At 43.8% G+C, this 22,902-nt stretch overlaps 1 protein-coding gene across 1 annotated transcript; it reads left to right on the top strand.

Moving 5' to 3' along the window:
- The first annotated feature begins 12,881 nt into the window (after positions 1-12,881).
- Positions 12,882-21,946, top strand: CHAMP1 (chromosome alignment maintaining phosphoprotein 1). The gene is made up of 3 exons (XM_079903167.1): positions 12,882-13,001; positions 15,773-15,892; positions 18,412-21,946. The coding sequence occupies exon 3, from the start codon at positions 18,450-18,452 to the stop codon at positions 20,928-20,930; it is 2,481 nt and encodes an 826-aa protein (XP_079759293.1). The 5' UTR covers positions 12,882-13,001; positions 15,773-15,892; positions 18,412-18,449; the 3' UTR covers positions 20,931-21,946.
- The last annotated feature ends 956 nt before the right edge of the window (positions 21,947-22,902 follow it).

Here is a 22,902-nt window from a genome sequence, read left to right as displayed (position 1 = left end):
CACATGCCACAACTAAGAAGCCCACCTGCTGCAACGAAGTAGCCCACATGCTGCAACTAAGGAGCCCGCCTGCCGCAACTAAGACCTGTTGCAACCAAATATATAAATAAATATATATTTTTTAAGTGTTGGGGAATTCCCTGGTGGTCCAGTGGTTAGGACTCTGTGCTTTCACTGCTGAGGGTGCAGGTTCAATCCCTGGTCAGGGAACTAACATCCGGCAAGCTGCACGCTGCAGGCAAAAAAAAATTTTTTAATTAAAAATGTGTAAAAGTGAGTGTGGTGAGATAAAGAGCGGGCGTCAGATGAAACTTTGAAAGGATGCTGATTGAAAGGCCAAGTGCCTCCTGAAGTTTGACTCTCAAGTGGCCCAGGCAAATTGAGGACTTGAAGAGGAGGAGTCATGTGATGCTACTGGAATGTTCATTTGTTTCTTTGTTTAAATGGGGTTTATTATTTTTTTAAAGAAGTTTTGAATTCACGGCAAAATTGGGCAGAGTACAGAGAGGTGCCACGTGCCCCCTGCTCTGCTGTTACTGCTCTCTCCATCCACCCCCTCACCCCCCCACCCACACAGGTGCTCAGAGTTTCCCTCTCCCCAACTAGCCTATCAACATTCTGTGTGTTGGTCACTATCGCTGAATCTACATGGACACATCATGGTCATCAGAGTCCAGAGTTTACACTAGGGTTCACTGCTGGTGTTGTACATTCTATGGGTTTTGACAAATGTATCTCGCCATGAATGTATCACAATGAATAGTTTCACTGCCTTGAAAGTCCTCTGTGCTTGAGCTGTTTATCATACCCCACCCCTTAACCCCGCCACAAACCCCTAGCAACCCACCCTTTCCGTGGTTCGCCTTTTCCTGAATGTCATATGTAGTTGGTACCCTAAGCTGTGGCACCTTTCCAGATTGGCTTCTTTCAGTGAGTGACATGCAGTTAAGGTGCCCCACCTGCCACCCCGTGGCTCCCTCTCTCTCTCATTTTTCTTTTCAGTGCTGAAGAACATTCTGCTGCATGGATGGAGCCCCGTCTATCTGTCCATTCACCTCCCGAAGGACATCTTGGTTGCTTCCAAGTTCTGGCAGTTATGAATAAAGCTGCCGTAAACGTCCAGAGGCAAGTTTCTGTGTAGATGGAAGCATTCGACTCGTTTAGGTCCATCAGTACCAAGGAGTTTGAGGGCTGGATCGTAGAGGAAGAATGCGTTTCATTTTGAAAGACCCAGCCCACGTTCACAGAGCTTCTGAAGATGGTAGCTGAGAGCACGTCAGCATGCTGAGGACTCAAGCCAAGGAAGGAGGTAGAATTCAAAGGTGCCGGCGGGGAAGATGTGGCCGAGACAGAACCTGACCTCCACCCTCTTAGAGCTGACGGCTGGTCCTGAGAATTAAATGGGCGTGAAACAGACTCACAGGACGGAACCATACACATTTATTTCCCACAAGTTTTCCCTGACCCAGGGCGCCCTCCTAAGGAAATGAAGAAAGACCCAGAGAAGTGGCGAAACCTAAATTCTTTTCTGTTGGGTTGAACACAGAGAGACGATTGTGGAAAAGGAACTACACTATGTGGGGAGGCTAAGGAGGTTGAGAATTAGGTTGAACAAGGTCTGTTTGCACAGAATTCTCTCACTCTTCACTCTCTGCCCTTGACAATCGCAATGTCACTCTCCTTCCAGCAGAGGGAAGGCGTCTTCCTGGGGGTGGGGCGGGGGGACATGTTATCTGCTGCTTCCAGGAAGAAAGAGGAGAAGGCTCAGAACGCCCTTCTGCACTGCTGTATTGTGGAGGGAGGAGGAGTTGGTTTTGCTTTGTTTTTTGAAGTGTCCGCAGCTCAAGACAATATTCTGGTTTCCTTTACATCTAAGTCCTTTACCTGGGGTTAGGCTTCTGACAAGAGGAGGGACACATGTTTCTGACATGACGGGCGGGGCAGGCAAGGAGGGATAAGATGGGTGTGGGCCTGTGCCTGTTCTCTTCTCATGTGTTGGGAAGATGATTCTGCTCTTGCCAAATGGGATCTAACTTCTCCACGAACGATCTAGCAAGATATCAGCTGAAAAGAGGAAGAGTAAAGGTCAGAGAAATACGGAGAAGGTCGCTGACAGACGCTGGGGTCTCCTGAGCAGTGATTTTATGGGAGGCGCATGCACATCTCTGGTCTCTGAACCACCGTGTTTAAGGCCGATTTGGTGTGTAGGTCATTTTCAATGTACGGTGGTACCATCAGGCCACTTTGGGGTACTGTCTCCGGCTAACCCGAGTGGTGCCGTCGTGCCCACATAAGACGGGGCTCACCCGGGGTTGGCATGGTGCCAGAGAAAGGGAGACAGCGGTATGTCATTGAGCTTAAGGTATTTCTAAGAGAGTGGCTCTCTGGAGAGGTTGAGGTGGAAGGAGGCCAGCTGGATGTCTGTCTGCTTGTTTGTTGGGTATTGGGGGGGAGGGGCGTGTGCTCTTCAAAGAAAGAACTCTTCAAATGGAGGTGTTTGTACAAGGGGTCTGGCAGGATGGGAGGGTGGGGCTCGGTCCATGTGCCAAGATATCTAGAGAAGCTATAGCGGCTCAGACTCAGGCCTTTCCTCATAAACAGGCAGGAGAGGAGCTGGCTTTGTCATCACAAAGCTGACTAGCGCCACAGTACTCACGACAGAAGGTTCCCAGAATGAACTGATTTGCAGGAGCCAACACACACAAACTGGAAAAGCATTCCTCACAACCAAGGCCGGAGAATACCTGTGCTCCAAAAACCTCTTGAAGATCAATGTTCTAAAAAGAGAGCAAACACATGCAATTCCACTGAGAGGCCGTGCATATGGCCACTGTATGTGAGAGATGCTCAGCCTCTCAGATGGGACACATGCAAACATAAACACTGTGGAGGCAGCTTTCGTCACCATCACGCTGGCAGGTTTCTAGTCTGGTGACCACCAGCCCAGGGGACAAAGTGAGGAAGAAGAGGCCCCAGCAGATCCCCTAGAGGGAAGAGTGACCAGACACTCCTCTCTGGGAGAACAGTGTGCAGGACCCATCAAAGTCCCACAGGTATGACCCTTTACTAGCAGTGCTGATTCTTAGAGTCGATCCCACTACAATCCCTGCACCATTTTTCAAAGATGTCATTTCAAGGATACTCATCACAGCACTGGCTGAAACAGAAGGTGATCGGAAACAACACTAATGTTCACGGAGAGGGGGTGAGATCCATCAGTCCTGGTCCACACGGATGAATGGATGCTGTGCAGCTGGGAAAGTGGTTGCAGGGTCTCTACCTGACGACAGGGGAGACTTCAGGGTTTATATGTGGGATGCATGTAAACCAGCCGTCTGCACCCAGGATCCCATCTGTAAGACTGCATATACGTGAAATCAACATAGATGTGAATGAATCTGCTTGTGTGTGAGAGAGAGAGAGAGAGACAGAGAGAGAGACAGAAGGAGAGACAGAGCCTGAGGGAGATGCACCAAGCCGTCCGTGACAGTCGCCTCTGGGGGTGGGGTTTGCAAAGCTCTCCTCTTCTCCCTTAGGTGATACTTCAATTTTTATAATGTGTGTATTACTTTAATAATTCTACAAAGATTAAAGTCATATGTCGCGTGATCCATTTGTTTTCATCTATGGAGTAACTAAAGTACATTATTTCTTTTTTATTTTTAAAAGATTTATTACAAGGACAATAAATACTTATGACAATAATGAATTCTAAAGGAATTAAGAATTAAGTAAATAACAAAGGCTTTCGGTGACTCAGTTCCAGGCCAGCTAGGTGGCAGTACACAGCAGGGTTGGGGCAAATTTCTCCAGGAGGTTGTGTATGTTCTGAATCAGCATTCAGTAGAAGTGAGGAAAAAGGTGGATAAGACTTGTACACTGATCTGATGACATTGAGAAAACGCAAAAAGACTTGCACACTGAAAACAACAATAGCTTGTTAAAGAAATTAAGAAAAATTTCTAAATTTCTGGAAAATAATCCCATAGTCATGGGTCAGAAGGCTTAATTCTGTTAAGGTGGAACTACTCCATGAATAGATCTAAAGAGTCAAAGAATTGCTACCAAAATCCCAGGTTGTGTTTTGCGGAAACTGACAACCAATCTAAAATTCACGTGAAAAATGCAAGGGGCTCAAAACAGATCAAGGAATCTTGAAAAAGAAGAAAACGTTGGAGGTATGGAGAGTCAGGTGGAACCCCACGATTGGTATAAAGACAATTAACCCTGAATATACTTGACATTCAACAGATACAGAAAAAAAGCCTTCTCGGAGTTCCCCTTATCTGAATAAAAGCAGAAACTTTTGAGAAATGACCACGGCCATAAATTCCTTCTTCAGGGTGGCTTCTATTCCCAGGAGAGAGACCAAAATAAACCTACCATAAATCCCTTCTGTGAAGTGTTTTATGACCCTGAAGAAGATGCAGAGAACACTCACACACAGACAGACAAACATGATCACAAACTTTCTTATAACACGTTGTTTTCCAAAGAACTCGTTAGTCTCTCCTGAAGAAACCCATCTGTTCTTCCCATAGAAGCCAATTCTCCCTCTCCCTTTCCCCTATGAAGTGAGGTTTATAATCCTTTAACTTTCATCATTAACACGTTAGTTACTTTTTTGATTGGTTCCTGTGTGCCTAGAAATAAACCTTTCCTCTGTTCATCTACTCTTTATTTCTTTGGCTGTCTTTGGGAGTGACTCTGGATCATGGGGGCTGCTCTCTTTTCACCTTCTTTAGTGACATCTTTTTGTCCATGGTTAAGCTATAAAAAGGCTTATTGGTTTTGAGCCACATATGGAATAGGTATACCTTTGGAGACCTCCTGGAAGGAAATAAAAGTTCGATACTGCCAGGAGAATTTACTGGTTGTCCTGGCCAAATACATAATGAGACAATATTTGCAAGGATATTTTTTTCAAGATTCTCACCCTAAGACAAACATCCTATGGAACACTCTCCATTTTGAAAATTCCTGGCTAGATGATGACTTGTCATTGGTGACCCAGCTCAGAGGTCACCTCCTCCATGAAGCCCTTCATGATCCTCACCACCCCCTACAGCCCCCTCTGCCCTCACCTGGGACCTGATCACACTCTGATTACCTCTCCAGCCTGTGAGCTCTGTAAGGGGACTGGGCCTGATGCAGGAAGGGACTCAGAAAAATGTAATGAGGATTAAAACACCAAATAGATGAAAGGACTAAACACGGGCCATGTGTCCACCAAGTTCACCTTCTCCGTCCCTCCAGGACTAGGGCTCCATCATCAACAGGAACCAGAGGGAACTGCTCTCACCCTCGTGCTCATTTAGACCACTAACTGTCTGGATTTTTTTTTCCAATATTAATTTTTTAAAATTTGGAAGCCATGTCACAACAAGTCCCCTCAGTAGTGACCAACTTAATCACTACTTGAGGAGTGGGATCCGTGTGTCATGCCTGAGCTGAGACTGGATGAAGTGGAAACGCAGGATGTGGAGGACGAGACTGCTCAGGGCTGGGTCTCGGGCACAGGAAGGGGAGATGGAGAGAGAGGGGGAAGCAGAGGTGCCAGGGCCTGGGTCACGGCAGGAGGAGGGGAGCCCAGGGGTTCCCAGGGTCCCTCCTGTCACTTCCTGTATGCAACTCCTTCCACTTTTGCCAAAGATGGGACCATGCCATTCAGTAGCTCTCACCTACCAGTTTCTGCCAGAAAAGCAAGGAAGAGTTGGCCCAAAAAAGTGGCTGATCATTTTACATTCAATTGTATAAATTAGGCTGCTGTAAGTTGTAGCACTTTGGAGTGGAAGCCCATCAAAACCTTCCCACATCAGTGCCTGCAGTGTTTCTCCCTCCAGCCAAACCTCCTTGTGGATGGAGACCACAAAGCTCCTTCATCCTCTTAAAGAATCCGCATAGAGAGCCTGGGAGGGTGGCAGACACATTAAAGTTTTCTCCACTTTTTTTTTCTCCATTAAAGCCGAGTGTGTTGAGGCAACCAGGTCCCAGCCCTCCTGCCGGCTGTGCGCACCAGGACAAAACGCCGTCTCTCCGACTATGTCCGCATGTTACTATCGCCAAAGACTGCTTTTCCTTATTTCCCTCGTGCAGTGCTGTCTCTATTGGATCCGCCCCAACCTAAAGCACAGATTTTTCAAATCAGCCATAGTGAAAGAGGGATTCCACAGTTTGCTCTGTACATGTTTGCACTGTTTGAATTTTTATAATGAGAATGTATGTGTTGATTGAGGACTTCAAAACAGACAAATAAGTGAAGCAGGGAGAGGCAGGTGGGAATGGGTTGCCCCTGGACAATCTGGTGCTAGGTCTCCTGGGTCTGTCCGCATTCACATCATATTGATGCTTCAAGGGGGCTGATGCAAGCCTTAATATTTATTACTTTTTCAAGAGAAATTATCTCTGACTTGAATTCAAATATTGCAGGCATGTTCAGGCCATGTAGAATAGAATGCCCAAGCTGTAATCAAGACCTGATTTTAAGCTGTCTTGTCAGCACTATAAAGAAGATTTCAGGGGACTTCCCTGGTGGTCCAGTGGTTAAGAATCCACCTTCCAACGAAGGGGATGCAGGTTCAATCCCTGGTCAGGGAACTAAGATCCCACATGCCCCGGGGCACCTAAGCCCACGTGCTCTAGAGCCCGCACACCACAACTAGAGAGAAGCCCATGAACCACAACAAAGAGGCCATGCGCTGCAACGAAACATCCCATGTGCTGCAACTAAGACCCGACACAGACAAATAAATTTAAAAAAAAAATTCAAACTTGTTTAGAGCAGCAAGGTTTATTTCATATTAAAACCTTCCAGCTAAATACATCCTAGGAGTCACTCCAGCTTCAGGTGCCCCCACGAGGTCAGCTGAGGCCTCTGTGGGTCCCGTATCACAGCGCAATTTCTCCCTCTGCCCAACCCTGCCTCCTTCTCATCCCTTCCCTTCCACAGGTGTTGATACAAGACCTCTGCCTGGTAAATATCCTGCATGTTCACCTTTGAGTTAGTGAAACCATGCCCAGTAGGATTAACAGAAGCTGGCACCGTAACAGAAATCCTTCAGTGTGTCTCACACAGCAGCAGATAAGGGAACAGCTTGTTAGAAGCTCCTCTGCGTGTAACTTGCCTTTACTGATTAAGGCTGCTGCCCAGTGGCAGCAAGCCAAAGCCCGAGACGCTGAGGTTTGCAGCAGAGAAAGGGTTTACTCACGAGGCAGGCAAGTGAGGAGACAGGAAAACATTGGGCCAAATACCAAACTTTCACTCCACCATACAAAACACTGTCCAGTGTTCATTCAGTAAAGGTAACCTTAAAACTTCCTTTAGCTCTCTATAAGATGCTACCTATTCCTTCATCAAACGTATGGGCAGGTTCAAATTCATTAAATTTTTATTGTCCCCTCTATGCAGGACCAACCACTGTGAAAACTATTTTGAGTATTTTTGCATCAATACCCATGAGGGATATTAGTTAGTAGTTTTCTTTTTTTTCATAGTATCTTTTTCTGGCTTTGGTAACAAGGTTATGATGGTCTAAAATGGTGAGTTAGAAGTGTTCCCTCCTCTTCAATTTTTAGGAAAAACATGACAAGAATGAGTATTAGTTTTTCTTTAAATGTTTGGTAGAATTCATCAGTGAAGCCATGGCTTTTTGTGTGTGTGGAGATTTTTTTTATTACTAGTTCAATCTCCTTACTACTTATGGGTCTATTCAGATTTTCTATTTCTTTGTGATTTAGTCTTGGCAGGTTTTGTGTTTCTAGGAACTTGTTCATTTCTTCTAGGTTATCCAATCTATTGGTGTACAATTGTTCATAGTGTTCTCTTACAATCCTTATTTCTGTAGAACCAGTAGTAATGTCTCCACTTTCATTTCTGATTTTAGTAACTTGGTGTTCTCTTTTTTTCTTACTCCCATCCAGCTATAGCTTTGTCAATTTTGTTGATCTTTTTGAAAAACCAACTTTTGGTTTCATTGTTTTTTCCTATTGTTTTTCTATTCTCTATTTCATTTATCTCTGCTTTAATCTTTATTATTTCCTTCCTTCTGCTGGCTTTGTGTTTAGCTTGTTTTCCTTTTCCAGTTCCATAAATTGTAAAGTTAGGCTGTTGATTTGAGATCTTTCTTGTTTTTTTTTTTTACCACAAACATTTATAACTATAAACTTCATCCCTTTGTGGTCAGAGAAGACACTTTTTAAATCTATTGAAACTTAATTTGTGGGTTCACATATGATCTATCCTGGAAAATGTCCCCTGTGCACTTGAGAAGAGTGTACGTTCTGTTGTTTTGGGCTGGAGGGTTCTGTGTCTGTCTGCTGGCGCTAGTTGGTTTATTAAGTCCTCGATTCCCTTGCTCTTCTTCTGTCTGGTTGTTTGACCGATCATTGTGACTGGGGTACTGAAATTTCCAACTATTACTGTAAAACAATTTCTCCCTTCATTCAGTCAGTTTTCACTTCGTATATTTTGACGACCTGTCATTAGGGACATAAACGTGTATAACTGTTATGTTAAACCTTTTATTAAGCCTGTGTTAGAACTTTTATTCACATGTAATGTCCCACACTAAATCTCTCCCAGACTGAACCAAGAGGGGGTTGGACCCTGCTCTGCGCCCAAGTGCAGCCTGAGCCCGACTTTAACAGCCCCCTCCTGAAGGATCCCCATCGCCAGAATTCACATCCTCCTACAGCATCAGTCCCTGGAGGCCCAAGTTGTCTCAGACCAACCTATGGGGTGCAACTCAGACTTGGCCACCACCTCGGGGATGCGAGTCAATGTCCTTCCATTTGCTTCGAGACACTGCTGGCTTCCACCTGTGGCATTAGCCACGCAGGCCCCAGCCTTCCAAGGCCAAGCTCACTCACACTGGGAGCAAGCGACCTCAGAGTTCCAGGCACACCCATCAACCAAGAGCACATCAGCAGAGAGTAGATTTTTCACGTGTAAATAGGCTTCCTCCATTTTGTCTGCTGAGTCTAGGAAAGTGGTAAATAGGCAAGAGGTTCCTTTGTCCTCAAAACTAACTTGGAGAATGCTAATCATATTTTGTTGTGTTAAGCTTCTAATGGGAGCAGTCAAATAACTATACCGAGGAAAAAAGCATGTAAATTTAACCTGTGAATTCTATGAGTACAGGTCACTAGGTGGAATTAGGAAACGAAGATCTTGGGCTCTGCTCATGACTCCAGCAATAAGTATTTGTGTTTCCTTGAACATTTTTCTCACCTTCAACCCTGAGGTAATATCTGAGGGTTATTTTCATGAAGAGTGTTAACAGCACTGGTTAAAGTCTTGTTACAAACGGGCACACAGGGCACATGAAAGCCTTCCAAAAACAGGCATCATACATCCTTATTTCCAATCTTTATATTGGGAAAAGCCCAGTAACCATATCAAAACTAGGAATGCACTTGATTCTCATGTTTATATTGATTCTTATTTAATTTGTGCTGTTTAAAAAATTGTCCAAAACTTGGAACTAAGGCAAGAGTGATTTCACAGCTTTCTCTGTCAGGTCTGACTGGGTAAGGATTATTGAGTGTTTGATCTGTTATCTCTTTTTGATTTGGACCCACACACATGAAGCTGTATGCTAACATGTAGGTTTTTGTATAGTAGAGATGTGAATGATTTCTGTCCGACAGGAAAGACAAACTCAAAGGCTATAGGTTCACTGCCCTGTATGTAACCGCTTTCGTATCTAACTAGCATTCTTTCTTCTATGGCTATATATTCTCAGTCTTATGAATTCTCTTTGAATGAGCTTTATTCTTCTTATTCCCTTGAGTTAATAAATCTCTGATATGTGTTCACCTTATATTTGTGTGAGAGTCATGTTTTTAACCTTTGAAAGTATACTGACATTCACCAAAGTCGTACTCCTCATTAAAATACTAACATCATTTTAGTTAACATTATTTTGCATTATTATAAATTAAGTAGGGAGAGTTATCTGTCTTGTTTTTATTACTCTTAAAGTGGATAAGTTAATTGTATTCGATCTATATTATAATCTGGGCTGCTTTTATTATTTCTCTTACAGGAAGCATTCCTTAATTTATGTCTCAGTCATTTTTATAATTCATCACATGTATATTAATGCACTAGTTTGAATTGAAAAACTGTCTTTTTTTCTGACAGAAAAGTCAGTCTGATTTTGACCACTTCATTTGACAATGTGCACAGGGTTTGGGTTTGCAGTCGTGATTCTGTGTAGGTTTTGAGTATGTGCAGAGGCTCAATGTCATTATCCTTTATGCACATATGACAAATGACAAAGCCCAATGCCATTTTGGTTGTGTGTTGGGTCCTCATCCCCAGAACTGTTAAGGTTGTCACTTCTCGCTGCAATTTTAGTTCACCTGCCTCCACCAATTCATTCCCTTCTTCAAGTTTGGCACCTGGAATCTAGTGTAAGTTGAGAAAACACCCAGATTAGTTATTAAAAAGTATGTGTTAAGTAGGAGCCTTAAACTAGATTGTGTTTGAAAGCCTGTAAGTCCTCATTTTAGTGGGTTGTGTAAGAGTTATTTCTGCTTTCTTTGCATACTTTCAAGTTTAGGGCACTATTCTGAGAAGCTTTAAAATACCAAAATTTCAATAATTGGGAGCTCCGTTTGTGTCATTCATCTTGAAGTATTTATATATTCTAGAGCTACAATAGCTTTGTTTACATTTCAATTCAAAATAATGGCAGGTTTTTTGGTGTTTTGTTATTTTTTGTTGTTGTCTATTCATAAAGAAAACATTAATGAAAAAGACGCAGAGTTACTGCCCCAGCACAATCTAGATACTGGCTTCCAGAAGTTGCCCTGTGCTAGAGGCTTGTGCAGAGTTCAGCTGGAATAATCAACTCATTCTAACACAGAAGAAAACAAAGTAAAGAACTTGTTCAAGCTACAGCCTGCAGCCACAACAAGCCTTGTTTCTAAAGGTGAATTTCGTAACAGAAGGTAAAAAGGCCCCAGAGGCTTCTTAAAGGAAAGGAATCCAGAACTCCGGCACTCCAGCAGTGTCCTCACACGCCACAGCTGCCTCTAGATGGAAGGGACTCCTTTCTGCAGATGGACTAAAGGAACAGGTACACATCTACACACTGATATTTCACTGACACGTCACTCCAACTGATCTTCACCAATGGCAGAAATAATAAACTGATATCTTGCTAACAGTCTCTGGGCTCTAACCAGCTCTTTAACTGGAAATTGTGTGATATGGATGACAAATTAAACTACCTTTCAGGAGGCGGCCTCACAAGTGACAATAAAAGACTGCGACAACGATACAGGGTGGCAAGTTATTTTGGTAACGCTGACGTAACAGCAACACTTACAATAAAAATATTAAAGACTTTTAAAATAAGAAAATCAGCACTCCATCTATTCCCAAGCTGAATTTCACAACATAGCTTCATATTCAAGATAACGATCTCAAAAGTTCTTAAAATATAAAACTTGATCTTCAAAGAAAAGATCTCATTTCTACCTTTAAAATTTACAGCTTTAAACGTGTTTTTATTTGCATTTTTATTATTAAAGCTTTAGATTTTTTTGTTTATTGGACATTTATGTTCTTCTTTTCTAAATAATCTGTGTCCTTTGCCTGTATTTCTAGTGGCGTTTCAACTTTTATTTTTTGACACAGAACTTTTTCATAAGTTAGGAGACAAGAGTTCGTTTCAGGGTTGGGCCTTGGGGGATGGGAAGCGTTTGCCTAGGTAAAGACGAATGGTGTTCATTTATTTGTGGTCCCGTCACCCATTCCCCCTCCCTCTACCCTCCCAGAAGTGAGTTTACAGTGAACCTGGGCAGGTTCTCTTCAGCCCAGGCGATGCCTCCCTCCAGGAGTCCACGCAGCTCAGGTAAAAGATAACTGAAAACTGTAAAGCCTTTAATTATGTGGAAGGTCTTCTTTTAAAGCTATTAAATCTAGGGCTTCCCTGGTGGTGCTGTGGTTAAGAATCCGCCTGCCAGTGCAGGGGACACGGGTTCGAGCCCTGGTCCTGGAAGATCCCACATGCCGCGGAGCAACTAAGCCCGTGTGCCACAACGACTGAGCCTGCACCTTAGAGCCCATGCTCCGCAACAAGAGAAGTCAACGCAATGAGAAGCCCGCTCGCCGCAACTAGAGAAAGCCCGCGCGCAGCAACAAAGACCCAACACAGCCAAACATAAATAACTAAATTAAAACCGGTCAAAAGTATGGATCATTTTGCTGCAAAAACCTGAAAATTTCCTAGAAAGCACCCCAGTTACTATTTAAAGTTAGACTATTTCCAGAAATTAAAAGAATGCAAGGTTTTAAATTTGGCGTGAAAGTGAGCATAAAACAAAAAACATAGGCATAGACCAGAGGTGCCTGCAAGTGAGGCAGTGGATGCCGTTGGCTCTCACAGGGAACCTGGCGGCCAGCCGTTTTCCTCCCTACGCAGCACTGTCTCGGCGGGGCACTTAAGCGCGACGGAGCTGTTAACTTTAAAGAACCCGGCCAAAGACAGAAACAAATCCCAAACTCAGAGCGGCCGGGTGGTCCCAGGCCGCGGCTCGGACCCGCGACCCGGCGGGAAGGACAGGTACGGCCACCCTGCCAGCCCTCACCGTCCACGGCAGCACAGACAGTCCCCGAAACCCGCCTGCTCGCTGTAACTTCTGGGGCGGAGCCGGGGCGGGCGCGTCCGGGAGGCGGAGTGGGAGCACGCGTCACTTCCGGGGGCGGGGCGGGCCGCTCTACAGACCAGCGCTCTCTCCACAAAGCGGCGCTCCGCGACCAGCGATCTGATTGGTCTTCGCGGGAGGGCGCGCGGCGCCAAACTCGCTTCCCGTCGGCCCCCTCCGGCCCATTCTGTGGCCGCGCACACGTTCGCGCGCCCGGAGCTCGCGCCTGCGCCTCGTCGCCATTCGGGAGGCCGCCGCGCCGCAGGGCCTCGCGGAGCCGCCTCGGACCGCGAGCCCGGCCTCCCGCAGTCCTTCCCCGCCTGGACGCCGCCCGCGGCCCACCGGTGAGAAGCGGGGCGGGCAGGGAGGGGCGTCGTCTGGGCCGCAGTCCCGAGGAAGCCTGGGGCGGCCGCCGAGGAGGGGCCCGGCCGCTGGCGCCGGCGGAAGGACCCCTCCCCCCAGAGCCGCGGGCGGGGTAGGGCTGCCGGCACTAGGGGTGGGAGGCCCTGCGTCATCCCGTGGAGGCACGAAATGTTTTGTTTAAAACCGCGCTGGGAAGGCGGGACGCGGCCCCGCGAGGGTCCGGTCCTGGAGGCAGTTTTCTCTGCCGCCCTCGGCTGCGTGGGCTTTGTCATCAGTGCTGTTCAGAAGTCGGCGGGGTAACCCACGGAGTGGGAGAAATGTGGTGTGCATCTGATAACCCAGCAACAAAAAGCTGTGTAAAAGTGGGCAGAGGGCTTGCGTGGGGGTCTCTCCCGGGAAGATGTGCAGATCGCCAGGCAGCACATCAAAGGATGCTCTTAGCCGGCAGAGTTACGGAAAGGGAATCCAGAACGAGATGCCGCTTCACACCCAGAGTGTTGGTTCGGAAGTGGAGAAATTGGAACACTCCTGCACTGGTGGCTGGGAATTAAAATGGAGCGGCCATCAGCTGTGGAAAAATGGTTCAGTGGTTCCTCAAAAGTGTCAACATGGAGTTGCCCATGGTCCAGCACTTCCCCTCCTAGGTGTGAACTCCAAAGAATTGAAAGCAGGGACCCAGGTACTTGGACACCAGTGTTCAGAGCAGCCTTCTTCGAAGCAGCCAAAAGGCGGTGACTCTAAATGACCATCAGCAGGTGAACGGGAAAAAGTTGGAATGCTGCTTATCCTTAAAAAAGAATAAAATTATGATACATGATTCAGTTTAGACGTGCTAAGTGAAATAAGCCAGACACAAAAGAGCAAGTGTTGTATGATTTGACTCAAAGAGGGTATTGTTGAACGGGTATAGAGTTTCTGCTTTAGTTAACAGTAACATATGTTATTTGTTTATCAGTTGTGACTCAAAGAGGGTATTGTTGAACGGTTATAGAGTTTCTGCTTTAGTTAACAGTAACATGTTATTTGTTTATCGGTTGTAACAAATCTACCGCACTAATACACGGTGTTAATAATAGGACAAAGGATGTGCAGGGGAGGAAAGAAGGTATATGAGAGCAGAGAACTTTCTGTTCAGTTTTTCTTTAAACCTAAAACGTCTCTGAAGTTTAATAATTTTTTAAAAATCAGCAAGGATGAAGAGCCGTGCTACTGTATATATATTAATAGAGCAAATTAGCTATAGACATGCTCTGCATATTGAGTTTACATGGGAGAGCTGTGCATCAAAATGTTTTAAAAGACCAATGGTGCTAGATGTTAAGAAAGAAACTGGATGGGAAATGGAAATAGGTGTGATACCATATGGTAGAACTTCTCTGAAAAATACAGGATGGTGGACTGGCAAAACACTCGTGATTAAAACTTATGTTTTTTAGACACAATATGTGGTCTGTAGAGGTGAAATGTAGGATGAGAGATTTTTATTAACCTGCACAATGTAGAGTTACTTTCATAATTAGGCTAAGGAACTCTGAAACTTAGGGGAAAAAAATGCTATAATCTGGAAGCTGGAAGTAATCTCAGTTTCTAGCCTCTACCCAGCAGCTGAATTCTGAACTCAATTCTGCAACATCCCCATGGGGAAGACATCATTATTGTTACAGCAGAGATCCAGAGTGAGGAAATCAGGGTCTTCTGTTGCTTTCTTTGACCTAACTGTTGTGATCTTTAACAAGTCACTTCTCTCCCTCAGCATCACTTTTCTCAATTATAAAATGATGCGGTTGGACTTCAGTCCTCTGAGGACCCTTCTGGTCCTGTACTAATCATTGGCTCCCAGTTATGGAGGGCTCCTGCCTGACAGCGCAGCTCACTCTACTCCATGATCGAGTGCTTGGTAAAACTTTATGTTGAGCTGAAATCTCTTTTCCTGCTGGCTTCCGCTTGTTTTTGGACAGCTTGTGTATTATCCATAATTCTTCCTCTTTTGAAGTTAAGTGTCTGTGCTCACCAATGACATGTTTTTAAAGACTTCCTACCATTCTGTTTGCTTTCTTTTGCATATTCCCACTGCTTGGACTCAAGATCTTAAAGTGTCCTTCCTGCCCAGAGCTGGAGACAGTGATCCACTGGGATACTCTGCCTAGTGCAGTTCACTATAGTCCTATGTTTTGTAATTGATATTTGGATTCTAAATGTTTGATAAATTTCATCTGTCTGATTTGGGCCCATTTACTGGCTTTTCAGGATCTTACTAAATTCCACTGTATTAGGTTGGTCAAGATATTTGAGGAAGAACCTGGATAGATAGCAGAACATGGTCTGCTATGGTCCTTCATCAGACGCGGACTGCCTAACCTTGAGCAAGTTATTAATGTCTGGGTTTGAGTTTCCTCAACTATAAGAAGTTTTAATTGACAGAATAGCCTGTAGTCACGGCAGGAGTCTTCTGAGTGCTTGTCATGTTAGCTGAAGTTAGATGATGGGTTTGAGAAGGGTTTGGTTGGGTGAGGGTCAGCCATTAATTCCATAGAGGATCATTAAAATAAAATTCAACAAGGATGGCGTCGTGGATGGTATCTACTGTAGTCTTTGGTGTCGTTTCATTAAAGTTAGTGTCCAGGCCTTGGATTGGACCCCTCTTGCTATTGGAAGGGGCAGGGTAGTGAGGGAAATGGGCAGAATTCTGTTACAGAGGGCACAAATTTTCACAGAGAAGTAATCTGGATTCCCCTTCCCTTTTGTTTTTCAGGTCCAACTGCTCATCTTGTCCTTCATGTACTACACGCTGTCTTCTGTGGTTTAGTCGAAAAGCCATGTAGACTTGCCTGCCCTTTGAAGACCACTTTTAAGACTTCTAGTAAGACAGCTGGTAAGTCTACTAGGGGAAAAGCATGTTGGTCTGTATTTCTTCCCCATTCTAAAAGTACTTGTCCTGGATTTATATTGTAAATTAAATATACAATATTTAATAACGGTATTGTACCAGCATTGCTTTGCATGTATTCTTGTGTGCTTTTAACATTTCTTTCTAACGTTTAAGAGAATATTTTATGATGAGTATGTTTTTGAAAAGTGCTTGGAGTTCTTGAGGGAAAACTATAAAAGCACACACACCCATAGATAATGATGCATGAACGCGCGCTAAATGCGGTAGGTACAGACATGAACGCGCGCTAAATACGGTAGGTACAGAATCTGTTTGAGCAGTTGTTGGATACCCATGCTAAGAAGAGCATACCAGATGGAGCTGGTGGGGAATAGAATAGAGCCCAGAATAGCATCATACACAAAACTTAGTAATTGCTAAATAGAACATTACATGTCATTGGTTACATGTGTAATCAATGTTGAGATGACTGAACTATCCATTTGGGGTCAAATATAGGCTGGATCACAGAGGATTAAAGATACAAATGTAAGAAAAGAATGAAATTGTCATAGGGAAAATATTGAGTGATTAAAAAAAATAATGGAATGGAAGGCATAACTTAAAACACAGTCATAAGGGAAGCACTTTTAAGTTTTTAATTTTTATGTAAACCAATTGTATGTAGCAAAAAAAAAAATCATAAAGTCGAGACAAATAATAAAGTGAGAAGATAGTTTCCATAAAAGGACTGACTTCTTTCACATACAAAGACTATTTACAAATAATTAGGAAAAATGGGCAAAGCACATCCTAGAAAAAGAAATACACATGGCTGGGCTTCCCTGGTGGCACAGTGGTTGAGAGTACGCCTGCCGACACAGGGGACATAGGTTCGTGCCCTGGTCTGGGAAGATCCCACATGCCGCGGAGCGGCTGGGCCTGCGCGTCCAGAGCCTGTGCTCTGCAACGGGAGAGGCCACAGCAGTGAGAGGCCCGCATACCGCAAAAAAAAAAAAAAAAAGAAATACACATGGCTAATAAACAAGGGGAAATATTCAGTCTTTGTCATTAAACTACATTAAAACACTAGTGAGATATCAGTTTTCACCTAAGAAGTAGAAAGGATTCGAAGTTTAATGATACTCTGATGCTGAGGGAGCTGGGGAATTAGTCTTCACATCAACATTCTTGGTTGGTGTGTAATAGTACAACAACTTTTTGAGAGTTTGGTAAAATGTCAGTTTCAATTGCAAATAGCCTTTGAACCAGGTAATCCATTTCTAGGAATTTCCCTTTCAGAAATACTCTCACATTCAAAGGAAATTCAGTGCTTACTCTGTATGTAAAAATATCCTAGAAAATGCCTTCTAATTCAACAGAACTCCTGAAACCTGTATCTGCCCTTACTATAGAAACACAGAAACCTGGCCCAGTTGTTTCCAGAATCACCAAAACATGTACCTCTCACTTCCCTGGAGTCTGGCCCTGTTGTTTCTCCTGAGCCACAGACACCTTCTCTTCCTTAAATGAGCGCTCGTTGCAGAAAAATATGCTTAATATCTCATTTGTGTAGAATGTGTAAACATAGACATTCTCTTCGGTGACACATAAGTACAGTGGCTACCCCTGGGGAGTGATACTATGTGAGTACCTTGTACTGCGTGAATGCGTATGTTTTTAACTGTGAGCTTCTGTTACTTTTACCACCTTAACAAGGCTAGCTTAAAAGTTTAAAAGTCTTGTTTTCTGGCCAGCAAGTTGCCTCAAGTGTGTCCTCCATCTGAATTGCCGTTTGTGGCACACTCCATCGCATCATTCAGGATCTCTGCTTGAGTGCCTTCCTGTGCTGCCCTCCACATTCTTACCTCCCCAATTGATATAAGCACCATATTGCAAGACACGCCTTTAAACCCAAGCGCCTAGAAAAGCATGGGGCACAAAATAATTAATTTATTAAATGAATGGATAAAGTATATTAGGATGGATAAAACATTACAAGATATGTTGACTTTTTTTTAAAGCTGTCTTTTCATGTTAGATTTAGTTTAACAAGTGCTTTCTGAAATGGACCTAAAGTTTCTTGCTCTGCCTTGATAGCCTAGCTTTAGCTTTGATATTTACTCAGCTTTGCGTACTGACAGCTTGTTGATTCGCGGTTTTAGAGTCAAAGTGTAAGGCACATGCAATAGATAATTCTGGAGTGAAGCTTGGGTCCCTGATAGTCCTGTAACCTGGGTAAGTCGTTTCTTTGAACATTAATTTCTTCATCTGTAAATGAAAGTAATATTTGAGTCATATTGTTAGGAGTGTTAAATGAGATGATGTATGTAAAAATAGCAGAGTTCCTGGGACTCAGTTTAAAATTAATTATTATTTTTCCCATCTCTTCAAAATCTTTATAGAGATATTATCTAATAGATGCACGTGCCATTCTAGACTTATGCAAGTAAGAATGGACTAGAAACAGCATTTTATTCAAAAACGTTCTCTGAAAATCATTTATTTCTGCTTTATTGCAGCACTGTTTTTAAAGAATATAATCGTGTATGTTAGAAAAATGGAAGTATTCCAGGAACTTCGTAAGCCATCGGCACGTTTGGAGTGTGACCACTGCAATTTCAGAGGCACGGATTATGAAAATGTACAAATCCACATGGGTACCATCCATCCAGAATTTTGTGATGAAATGGATGCTGGTGGGTTAGGCAAAATGATATTTTACCAGAAAAGTGCAAAGCTGTTTCACTGCCATAAATGCTTTTTCACCAGCAAGATGTACTCTAACGTATACTATCACATCACATCCACACATTCAGCCCCAGAGAAATGCAATGAGAAACCAAAAAGTCAGTTAAACAAAGACGCAGATCCTGTGAAAAGCCTTTCTGTTCCTGAACACCAGAAAATGGCCTCTAATTCAGCAGAACTCCTGAAACCTATACCTGCCCTTTCCATAGAAACACAGAAATTTGGCCCAGTTATGTCTCCAGAATCACCAAAACCTACTCCTCTTACTTCCCTGGACTCTCAGAAACCTGGCCCTGTTGTTTCTCCTGAGCCACAGACACCTTCTCTTCCTTCTCCCGAGCCTCCGAAACCTGCCCCTGTTTCTTCTCCTGAACTTCCAAAACCAGTCCCTCTTGTTTCTGAATCTCAGAAACCAGTCCCTGTTCCTTCTCCAGAACCACAGAAACTTGCTCCCGTATCTCCTGAGCCAGTAAAGGCAACTCTTACTAATCCCAAACCCCAGAAACACTCTCATTTCCCAGAAACATTGGGGCCACCTTCAGCCTCATCTCCAGACTCACCAGTTCTGGCTGCCTCCCCTGAACCTTGGGGACCTTCCCCAACAGCGTCTCCAGAGTCTCGGAAGCCGGTCCGGACTGTCTCCCCTGAGCCAAGGAAGCTGTCCCCATCGGAGTCTCCTGAACCTTGGAAGCCATTCCCTGCTGTGTCCCCAGAGCCTCGGAGACCAGCCCCAGCTGTGTCACCAGGTTCTTGGAAGCCAGGGCCACCTGGGTCTCCCAGGTCTTGGAAGTCCAGTCCGTCAGCATCATCAGGACCTTGGAAGCCAGCTAAACCTGCTCCATCTGTGTCTCCTGGACCTTGGAAACCAATTCCTTCTATATCACCTGGACCTTGGAAACCAACTCCATCCATGTCCCCTGCATCCTGGAAGTCTTCATCAGTCTCACCTGGTTCCTGGAAATCTCCCCCCGCATCTCCTGAGTCATGGAAGTCTGGCCCACCAGAACTCCGAAAGACAGCGCCCACCTTGTCACCTGAACACTGGAAGACAGTTCCTCCAGTGTCTCCTGAGCTCCGTAAATCAGGGCCTCCCTTGTCTCCTGAGCTTCGCAAACCAGGCCCACCACTGTCCCCAGAGATCCGTAGTCCAGCGGGATCTCCAGAGCTCAGAAAACCCTCAGGGTCTCCAGAGCTTTGGAAGCTTTCTCCTGATCAGCGGAAAACTTCTCCTGCTTCACTTGATTTTTCTGAGTCCCAGAAGAGTTCCCGTGGTGGTTCCCCTGATCTCTGGAAGTCTTCCTTTTTTATTGAACCTCAAAAACCTGTCTTCCCTGAGACCCGGAAACCAGGTCCTTCTGGGCCATCTGAGTCCCCTAAAGCTTCCTCTGATATCTGGAAGCCTGTTCTCTCTATTGATACTGAGCCTAGAAAACCTGCCCTGTTTTCTGAGCCTACCAAAACAGCCTCTCGTGCTTCTCCTGAACCACGAAAACGTGCTCTTTTTCCAGAGCCCCGGAAACATGCCCTTTTCCCCGAACTTCCCAAAGCTGCTGTCTTCTCAGAATCTCAGAAGGCAGTTGAGCTTGGTGATGAACTACAGGCAGATGCCATAGACGATCAAAAGTGTGATGTTTTGGTTCAGGAAGAACTACTAGCTACACCTAAGAAACTCTTAGAAGACACTTTATTTCCTTCCTCAAAGAAGCTCAAGAAAGACAACCAAGAGAACTCGGATGCTGAGCTTAGTAGCAGTGAGTATATAAAAGCAGATCTGGATGCGATAGATAGTAAGGGCCAAGAATCGAGCAGTGATCAAGAGCAGGTTGACGTGGAATCGATTGATTTTAGTAAAGAGAACAAAATAGACATGACTAGTCCAGAGCAGTCCAAGAATGTACTGCAGTTTACTGAAGAAAAAGAGGCTTTTATCTCTGAAGAGGAGATTGCAAAATACATGAAGCGTGGAAAAGGAAAGTATTACTGCAAAATCTGTTGCTGTCGTGCTATGAAAAAAGGTGCTGTTTTGCATCATTTGGTTAACAAGCATAATGTCCACAGTCCCTACAAATGTACAATTTGTGGAAAGGCTTTCCTTTTGGAATCTCTCCTTAAAAATCATGTAGCAGCTCATGGGCAAAGTTTACTTAAATGTCCACGTTGTAATTTTGAGTCAAATTTTCCAAGAGGCTTTAAGAAACATTTAACTCATTGTCAAAGCCGGCATAATGAAGAGGCAAATAAAAAGCTAATGGAAGCTCTGGAACCTCCACTGGAGGAGCAGCAAATTTGATTTTTAAATACAGTGTGGATATATGCTCTACAGAGTTGTTTATTGAACCCATTGTTGAAAGTATAGTTAAATAGCCTAGTTGGATCAGTAGATGTTGACATGTATGGTATACTGTGTCTCAGTAGTGTTACAAAGCATAAGCGTTTGGTTATTTTTTTCTTGATCTTTGTTTATGTGGTTGTCGTGTAAGTCAGTAAATTCATATTGTATATTCCAGATGGGTAAAATTAATTTCAGTATATTTGAATAATATGAAGAGGTAGGCATTCCATTTAACAATCAAGAGAAAGTTGTACTCAATTTAAAACATCTAGTTAAAGTGTATCTTTTTGTGCAACTAATTTCAGACATTGGAAATTATTCGTTAGAATGTTTAAGAATTAGGCATGAAAATTTTGAGAAATTTTGTTCTCAAGTATTTTCACATCATAAAAATTATTTTAAAGTTTCTATTTGGTCATATAAAGTTATTTATAAATCTTGAACCCCTTCTAGGTGTTTATTAACTTTTATATTATGGAAGATTGGAGTCTCAGGGTTGCTGATTTTCTGCTAAAAGAGGGGAAATTGAGTCCGTTTAAAAAATAGTTTGCAGCCTTCTCCTGTAGGAAACTGAGAAACATGAGTGTGATTTTAGGCCTTGTCTTTAGTTGTTTCCTTTGGAGTCTTCCATTCTGGACCTTACCCCAAGATCTGGCCCTTCACTTCCCCGTGAGCTCAAACCAATAGGTGATCCTTATTTGCCAAATGTGTCAGGGTTGCACCTCCTACTTCTGGGCCTTCCGCACCATCTGTCGGGGCTTCAGACCAGGGTAAGGAGCAGAAATGAAAGTCTTCCGGATTCACAACAAAAAATTTTATAAATAGACATTACTGTTTAAGAGTACATCAGTTTTATGTTTTTCACAGTTGTTACTGTAAATACCTTGTGCCTGTTCATGGATTATTTTATTCTAAAATATTTTGTCAAATGTGTATCAATCAAATTAAAAACAAAGGCTTTCATGTTAGCAACATATTCATGTGTGTTTTCTTTTGTGTAACTTTCATTGTATGATACCAAATTCCATTATTCTTTCCTATTTCCACTTGTTTTTAGCATACTAATTTTCATACCTGGAGCAGCATTTTCTAAGCTCGGTTTTCTCAGAGTTCTGTGGTCAGGTAGGTTAAGGGAAACACTGTACAGTCATCCCTTGGTGTCCACAGGGAATCAGTTCCAGGACCCCCTGCAGATTGCATATAACCTACACATGTCCTCCCATATGCTTTAAATCATCTCCAGATTACTCATAGCGCCTGATACAATGTAAATGCTATATAAACAGTCGCCAGCAAGTGGCAAGTTCAAGTTTTGCTTTTTGGAACTTTCTGGAAATTTTTTTCTAATATTTCTGATCTGTGATTGGTTGAATCCACGAATGTGGAAACCAAGGATACAGAGGCCTGGCTACATTAGGCTCTCTATGAAAATTCTCATTAATCCACATTAGCCCATTAAAGGTCATTTAATCTCAGTGGTGGTCAGTCCTGAGTGCTTCATTTAAACAATGGGAAGCATTTAGTGCCATAAGGACTCTGATACATGGCCGGGGTTGAGATACTGGCTTTTATCAAGGTGTTCCCAGACACCTGAACAAGGAGCGCTTTATTCATGGCATCCAAATGCATATGCCAATTGGGAAGACAATGTTTAGATAATACTGGGAAGACCTTACAAGCTTCAGACCTGTCACTTGTTTGCAGAGCACAGTCTGGCAGGCAAGGTACTGGTTGATGGGATTGTTGGTTTATACTGGGCACCTTGACAACAAGCTTCCAGTTCTGGAGTTTGCTTCTAGGCATGATGCCAGCAAGTAGGAGAGGTAAGATGTCCTGGCCATATCCGTCTTGCATACTGACTTGATTAAAATGATGGGTAGAACAACGGGCCTCCAGTGCCCAGAACCCCTTTTGAAGCCTGCAGTCAGAC

Source organism: Stenella coeruleoalba, assembly GCF_951394435.1.
Source record: "Stenella coeruleoalba genome assembly, chromosome: 18".
NCBI lineage: Eukaryota > Metazoa > Chordata > Mammalia > Artiodactyla > Delphinidae > Stenella > Stenella coeruleoalba.
This window is presented reverse-complemented; position numbering and strand designations above follow the sequence as displayed.

What these genes read in the sequence shown, in the direction of transcription:
- CHAMP1 (XM_079903167.1), top strand. Translation starts at nt 18,450, where the DNA reads ATGGAAGTATTCCAGGAACTTCGTAAGCCATCGGCACGTTTGGAGTGT.